The 8291-nt window shown below is 40.9% G+C and overlaps 1 protein-coding gene across 3 annotated transcripts in view; it reads left to right on the top strand.

The window, feature by feature from the left end:
• LOC124068470 (Kv channel-interacting protein 1) overlaps positions 1-8130 on the top strand; it is a 30972-nt gene extending 22842 nt beyond the window's left edge. For all 3 annotated transcript variants that reach the window (XM_046406758.1, XM_046406757.1, XM_046406756.1), the window contains exons 2-8: positions 2457-2581; positions 3843-3912; positions 4009-4079; positions 4202-4309; positions 4434-4538; positions 6314-6376; positions 6595-8130. In XM_046406758.1, the coding sequence (XP_046262714.1) occupies positions 2480-2581; positions 3843-3912; positions 4009-4079; positions 4202-4309; positions 4434-4538; positions 6314-6376; positions 6595-6642 (567 nt within the window). In that variant the 5' untranslated portion in view covers positions 2457-2479 and the 3' untranslated portion in view covers positions 6643-8130. The remainder of the gene's footprint in view (positions 1-2456; positions 2582-3842; positions 3913-4008; positions 4080-4201; positions 4310-4433; positions 4539-6313; positions 6377-6594) is intronic.
• The last annotated feature ends 161 nt before the right edge of the window (positions 8131-8291 follow it).

The following is an 8291-nucleotide window of genomic DNA, read 5'->3' on the forward strand; positions in this document are numbered from 1 at the left end:
ATTGTTTTCTTTGATTTTTTATTTGCTTGGCCATCTGTCCCGTACATTTTTTTTTTGTCTACTGTTAATAATCCTGCTGCAGTAATCAATAAACATGTCTATTACTACAATAATCGACAATGATGTCATCCAGCATACAGAAAACTGAGCCTAAAACAGCTACAACTAACTGACAAGATATTTTTGTTTTTATCTCCGCAATTAATTCCCAATATTGGATAACTACTAAAAGTGAACATCATCTCTTGCATTCCTGTCACTGAATGTTTTTGTGGGTGAAGCTGGCGATCTTTGCATGTACTGAAATTTCCCTTTCATGTTAACTTCTTTGTTTTTTGAATATAAGAGGAAGAAATGGGCTGTCATTCAGATCAGAGTGATCAGAATTTGGTGTTTAGTGTTTCAGGATGATTGACTGAGTGAAGGTGTAGAAAACAGTTTTACACACTAACTTATCTTGACTCTCACACTTAGTGTTAGTAGTTAAGTCACTTTTGTTTTTAATATAACCTACTCTACTTCTACATGGTCATACATTATGTGAATATTAAAGGATCTTAACACATGCCAGGGTATGCTGATGCAAAATACATTTAAGTAATTGGTGTGATTTTCTTTTCTTGTTTCATTAAGAGGCGTGAGTGTACGTTGTACTCCGAGATGTGAAGTACTGTGCTGTGGTCGTTTTCGCTGCTGCGGAGTGTGACGGTGACTGTGCAGGTGCCATCAGGTGTGTGTGTGTGTGTGTGTCATTAAGCAGGACACAGTAAGCTTTACTTGAAGACCAGTGGGAAACGGGTGTGAATAATCCGACCTTGGTCATGATCGTGAACCTTCATCGTAATGTGACACTGATAAACACTGAACTGCCTGAGCAATGAAACGAATGGACTTTGGGGACCTTGTGAGATTGTGTGTGTGTGTGTGTGTGCGTGTGTGTGTGTGTGTGTGTGAGGCAGGGGAAAGGGGCTATATAAAGAGAATCTGCTTAGCAACCCAGCATAAGTCAATCAAAATTATAATGTAATAATGCACCCATAATGCAGAAAATTAGTCAGCACAGTGTAATAATGTTTTGGCCGAATAACATTATATATTACTGTATTTCATGTTGACTATTACAATTTAAAATTAGTTGCATTTTGTTTTGTTTGTCGTTGTAGAGTAACTGCAGTACTGCACTGAGGGACAAATTGAGATTCAATCATTCAGAGGGTTATAACAACATAGCTGAGGTTTAAAACCCACTTCTGCTCTTAAATCATGATGGCAGCACTCCTATGCAGTTATTTATAACATGGAAAGGCCTGGTGATGTATCAAATAGGAACACTGGATGCTGAATCTAAGAAGGCTTTTGACTGAGGTTTAATTTAGCAGTGAGATGAAGTTGTCTTTGCCTGGTACAATAAAATTGCCGACCTGGTGCTCATGATTCATTGAGAGGACAGGACTGAGGAGGTGTTGGTGTAATGAACCTTTACAAAGCACTAATGGTCTTGCCACACAGATGAAAATGTTTCTATTTTAAGACTGATGTTTCAAAATCTGTGCTGCCAAGGACGGTGTGAATGCCTCACTCTGTGACTGAAAACGCTCGAGCTCACCCATCGTTTCTGACATCGGCGGTTCTGCGGACTGATGTGCCGACCGTACTCTACATGTGAACGCTAAGAGGACAAGAGGACATTGTACGTGATCACCCCGGAGGCTTTCGGATAGGAAGGCAGTTCTTACCAATAATACGAGGCCACAGGCAGCTGACATAACGTCCAAATGAAAGTCCATGTGTTTGCCTCAGTCCAACAGTCACAAACACAACTGGACAAGCTGTTCAGTGGTGGACAGTTAGACAGACTTTATTCTGAAATGGTGTTCATAAAAAATAACATCTTATTACTTAACCACCATACTTTTTTTGTGCTACCATTTTAATACTGCATATAATGGCCACTTTATCATATTCTGAATTTTTATTACTATTTCTATTAAATTATGCACAGTTATAACAGTATGCATAATTATTACATTGCAGATTGCTTCAGGGAGTATGTGCGCACTAGTGCAAATGTGTAGATGAGTGTCTGAGATGAAGAGCAGGGAGGTGTCATGTTCACCTATAGCCACTGTGTGTGTGTGTGTGTGTGTGTGTTGTTGTCTCAGAGTCAGTGGTTTGCCCTCTCGCCCCTCCCCTCCAGCGAGGAGAGTAATGAGTTGTTAATCAAAGGATGGGTGAGGGGAGGAACATGGAGCTGTTAGACTGACCTCTACTTCTCATCTCCTCCTCACCTTCCCGTTTTTTTCCCCCAGATAAAAAGAAGAAATAAAAAAAGAATATTTCAAACTTGATGGGTGCAGATTATTCCACTGTGATAATGCGTCCACCCTCCTAGTTGTATATTCACTTCCTTCTTCGTTATGTGACTTGTACTGTCGTTTCTGTTTGTCTTTCTTCAGACAAAGCTGACGATGATTTGGAGATGACCATGGTGTGCCATCGACCGGAAGGCCTCGACCAGCTGGAGGCTCAAACCAACTTCAGCAAAAGAGAGCTTCAAGTGCTCTACCGGGGCTTTAAGAACGTAAGTGACTGCACATGTGCATTTCAAAGGAACCAGTTGTTCTCCTCATAAGGACAACTGTCACCTATACGTGAAACAGACACCCAAAGTGTCCCTGTGTTGATCGTTGGATTGCTTGCTTTAGTGATAACATGCAGAATTAAACTGAAACGTGAATTATTATTATTTTTTTTTTTTGTGCTGGGGATTTGCACGTCAGAAAACCAAGAGATTGGCTTAAAGGAATAAAAAATGCTTTCACCATGTTATTATGTCACTAAGAAATACATTTGAGTATATGTATTTGTGATTTAATCCTTGAATTCTTCAGTGTTGTCCTTGGTTGGTCAGTAAACCCAGATTAGCAGGTTCACTATACTATAAGGATTAAAGTGTAGGCAGATAGACTGTGTGATAGACTCAATATGCATCCTGAAAAACATCAATCATCTCTGAATCAAACCTGAGGAAATGAGAGCTGCGAAAACAAAAACCCAACACTTTTTGCAATGAAACAGATACCTCTTTAAAAGCACAAAGCAAAGATCTAGTTTGGTTAACTAATGCTTCAATGAAGCGTACGATTTTATTCATTATAAATTAAATGTTTTCTTAAACCTAATTTCAGCACCAGCAGCTGTGCAGTGTGTGTGACCTGTTAACAGTCAGGTGCAGAATGAGCCTCAGTATCCGTTTGTGTCTTTCCACTGGAAGGCGCTGATACATGAAGATAGTTTTCTTGGAGATGAAATATGATCTCAAGTGTATTTATATTGCTGTGCTGTAGCTACAATTGATTTATTAACACATTTAGCAACATCAAGATTTAATGTATCCCTAAAAGGAAAGATTTCACTGAGAGACCAGTTAATTTTGATACAGGGCCATACATACTGTACGGGTGTGTGTTTGGTTGCATTGGTGTTTTATTTTTTCATTTTATTGTAACTCTAAGATGGTGGTATGGTGCTAAAGTATTCAAGTAAACTCAGCGTTCAGTCAGGGACAGATGGATGATTTTGGTGTCTCTTTTGAAAACTGTAAAAACTAGACTCAGAAGTGACAGAAGATCAGAATGTTCTTCTGCAGTCTGTGGTTTCTTTTGGTGATATTAGACACTCACGGAGAGGTTTGACTGATCCAGGCAGCCTCTCATCAACTTATGATCCTTTAATTTGTTTCATTATAGTCCCTCCATCAGTATCTGTTCGACCCATCCCTCAGGTTGGTATCCCATGTCCTTACATTCTCTTTCCGTCCCACTCCCTCTGTCTGTCTCCAGGAGTGTCCGAGTGGAGTCGTGAACGAGGAAACTTTCAAGCAAATATACTCCCAATTCTTCCCACACGGAGGTAAAGACAGAGTGTGTGTGATGCTGTTTGCGTCTTTGTATCAATATTGCCTGCACTCAGTGTACTGAAAAACATTTTCCACTTTGTCTCCTGCAGATGCCAGCACCTACGCCCACTTTCTGTTCAACGCGTTCGACTCAGCACATACCGGCTCCATAAAGTTTGAGGTTTGCTTGACTGGCGCAGTCTTATGTTTTTGCACACTAATGCGCTAAACTTCCCATTCCGTTTCACTCTTGTGTTTATTTCCGCACTCGTTTTTCATTCTGTCCTTTTTCCTCTCCATCAGGACTTTGTGACAGCTCTGTCCATCCTGCTGAGGGGCTCCGTCACTGAGAAGCTCCAGTGGACCTTCAACCTCTATGATATCAACAGAGATGGCTACATCAACAAAGAGGTGTGGATATGTGTATGCCTAACCCTCATTATTTCTTCCAGCTATGGCTGTATGCACATTGTGTTTGTGTTGTTAGATTCATACTTTGCGTCTTACTGCCGCGTGTGTGGCTTCTGTTCCACAGGAGATGACAGACATCGTCAGAGCAATATATGACATGATGGGGAAGTACACTTACCCTGTCTTGAAAACTGACGCACCCAAACAGCACGTGGATGCCTTTTTTCAGGTAACAACACCTGGGTCTTTTATTTGAGTCTCATAAAAAACCCAACAACACAAGGATTCACCACACAAGGATTCATCAGTCAGACGCATGAATCACATTTCTAGAGGCAGCAACAGCAGAGAAGAGAAACTGGGTAGTTAGAATGAGCAGCGACATCCACCATGGCTGAAGAACAAATAAAAGTCAGAACAAACACACACACACGCAGAAATGACTAATGGCAGGTGATTTCTGAGAAATGTAGAAACACCACAGCAAAGAAAACAGAGAACAAATAAAAAGCACAACATGCACCCAAAAAATAGCTATTTTTAAATATTTGTTAGATTGATTGTGATATATAAATATTGCTGTTCCAGTTGTAACAGGAACCAGACAATGCTACACATGTGTTGGTGCGTTTATTTGCAAGTGCAAAAGCATTTAATTTTTCAGACGATGGTGAATCAGATTGTTCGACTCTGTGGTTTGACTAATCCGTCGACATCACAAAGGAATGTGCTAACAACAGAAAACAAAAAGGGAATGAAGTTTTGGGAGGCAAAGTAGGCTATCCTGGCATCTTTGAGCTGGACGGAAAACTATGCTGCAAAGCATGTAGAGCACACACCTCGATGAGAGACCCAGCAGGTTCGCAAGCTCAAGGCAGCACATCCTAGAAAACCACAGGGCGAAACAAGCACTGGATCTCAAAGCAACACCAGCTGGCAGTGCAGCAATGTCGAGGTGGTGACTGCAAGAGCTCGCACACCCATTGATGGGCCATCAGCAGGATTAAAGCTATTATTAAGCTGATGTTTAACTGCACAGTGTCTTAATTACTTAAAATACACCAACCGGCCCCAACATTAACACACTGACAGATGAAGTGAATAACATTAGTCATCTGTTTACAAAGCAATATTCTGCGGGTAAACCTCGGATTCTGGCAATCAGACGCACACCACCCACCTAAACACTGCAGACCAAACACACCACCTTCCCCATGGCAAAGGCTCTTCTGTCAGCAGTAGCTTCCCCATGTTGGATAATGTACCCCGTCACATTTTGAAAACAGCTCAGGAATGTCTCAAGGACCACAACAACGACCTGCAGACTCCCCATACCCCAACCTGATCAGGAATCTGTGGGATGCACCGTGATAAGCCAAATCCACCCTCCCACCAGGTGGGCCCTCCTCCCACCTGGAGGTCTCAGCCTCAATGCACATGACCCAAAGGATACAACATTTCAATGCTGGTGACCATAAAATACCCCCAGAGTTCCCGTGTTTCTTTCCCTGACAGGTCAGAGCTGTTTTTGCAGCACAAGGGGGACCTACAGAATATCAAGCAGGTGGTTTAAATGTTGTGACTGTACTGACTTGTATAACGTGACTAAAAATGGCAACAATGTTTTCAGTTTCGACAAACAAAAGCTGACGCCCGGTTACGAGCCAGGAAACCATTTTTAAAGGTTTTGAGGCCTGAATGCATTTTTCATCTTATTCAAGTCTTTTCTTGAGCAGATTATTTATCTTAAGAAGTACAAAGTTTGAAATTCTCTCAGATCATATATCATTAATTTTGCAGGAAGATTCAAAATTAAAATCACCAAATTTGGAGAGACCTTAATTTCATTGGATTGGAAGGGAATAAAAAATTGTAATTACAAAAACTGTTAATTTTTTCAATAATTGAAACTGTAAAAATTTTGTATTTTTGGTTAATATCTTAATATTTTCCCTGACACACCTTGGACAAAAGACTTGACTGTGTGTGCTTTGCTGTCCACAGAAAATGGACAAAAACAGAGATGGTGTGGTCACTCTTGATGAATTCATCCTTTCTTGTCAAGAGGTATGTCAAAATGTCTGCTTTACAAGTCTCACTACACCGGCTATCAATTATGGCCTTCGCTACCATTTTGTATCATTGTGTGTATCTGCAGAGAGATCACTGACTAATATTTAACAGGCTTTCAGTGCCCCCTAGTGGCCAGTAAACTGAATTAAATGGTTATTTTTTACTTTGTCTTTTCACAGTCAGCTTCTTACTTTTCCACCTTGTTTGCACAGGATGAGAACATCATGAGGTCTCTACAGCTCTTTGAAAATGTCATCTAGACGACAGAGAAGAAGGCGACGGTGCAACAAGCGAAAGCACAGGAAGAGAGAGAGAGAGAGAGAGAGAGAGAGAGAGAGAGAAGGGAAAACAATAAAAAAAGAAAAGGAGGAGAAGCAGGGATGCACATGAAATAGAGAAGGAACAGCAACTGGAATCAAACAAGGATCTTGTCATTGTGTGTGGGACGGCTGCCGCAGAACTTCATGGAAGCTTGCTGTAACACATCTGGTGACAAAACCATCACCGGTTTTGGAAAATGTCCTCAAGACTTAAACCCTTCATTTGACCTTTTCCCTGTCCATTTACCATGTCTCTGTCTCCCTCGTCTGTTCCTGTCATTACAGTCACTCTCACCTTGGACATTGTGTAAATACTGATTCTCTCACGTTCAACCAAATACTGTTCTGAAATATGTAAATTGAACCACGTTATCGAACAGGAGTGGAATCCCTAAAAGCAGCTTTGCGGTACGATCAAACAAATGCATATTTAGAAGCTTAAATCTTGGCTATTTTCATCACGAATTTCTGCATCAATACGACATAAGTGAGCAATATTTTCAAGCGTGCAAGATGGAGGTCTGTGGCACATTTAATGTATATGCGGCATAAAAAAAAGTACTCTTGCTGAGTAAATAAATGTGTGAAGCCAGCTGAATCTGACCTCTGCCAGTTTGCGGCCGTCTCATGTCACTTAACAGCTGCATCAAAAGCCCTGTTACTCCCACTGTGTATGTGTGTGTGTGTGTTCCAGTGGTGTCGGTCAGTCTTTTAATGTTGTAATGCTCAACTGTAGATATTTAACTGTTGTAGCTGTAGCTTCTTCTCGCCGTACGGAGGCGTTCGTGTCTCGTCTGCGTGTTTCTGATTCTGACTATCTGTCTATCTTTCCGTCAAATTGGATCTAACTGTAATTATTCTACCTTAAATTAAGAGTCCATTTGAAGGCTTGCTGGCACACAGATGCGGAGTGAGGGGACGTGCATGTGTTTGTCTGTGTGCGGTGTCCTGATGTAAAGTTTCTGTTTGCCTGAATTAAGAATTGCTGTCATTTCTCTAGCATGTAGCTTCATCTCGAAGACATCAGTCCGGCTCAACTGAAAATGAGAGTTTCGTCGTCAGTTCTGTCTGTTCAAAAATAACCGACTCAGAGTGGCCAACCCTTTCACTGTGAGGGAGAGACAGAAGAGGAGAGCTGGAGGGAGGGATAGTGGAGAAAGAACAGAGGGAGACAAAGATGATAGAATAAGACAGAAGAGAGACCTTTTCACTGACTCTGAAGGAATGGAAGCCATGTTTCAAACAAGAGCCATCGTTTTGAAGATTGAGCAGGACAAAAAAAAAAAAAAAAAAAAAAATGAAAACAACAAACAGATTTATAAATGATGTACTGTCATGCCCACTCACTGTGCTAGCAATAGTGTAATAAAAATCCTCGCTGAGATGTGCTGCAGCTCGTCTCCAATGTACCCAGACATACTTCCAGATAGACTGACAGACAGGAAGACAAACAGATGGACATCTTAAAAACGGTCAGAATGAAACCATGTGTGTATTGAAATATTGTATAAAATCATTATATTTATCAATAAACTTTTCAGGAAACAAAATTAGTTCACGCCTTTTTTTTTTCTTTAACTTTGTCGCTC

The sequence above is a fragment of the Scatophagus argus genome, chromosome 12 (assembly GCF_020382885.2).
Source record: "Scatophagus argus isolate fScaArg1 chromosome 12, fScaArg1.pri, whole genome shotgun sequence".
Classification (NCBI taxonomy): Eukaryota; Metazoa; Chordata; class Actinopteri; family Scatophagidae; genus Scatophagus; species Scatophagus argus.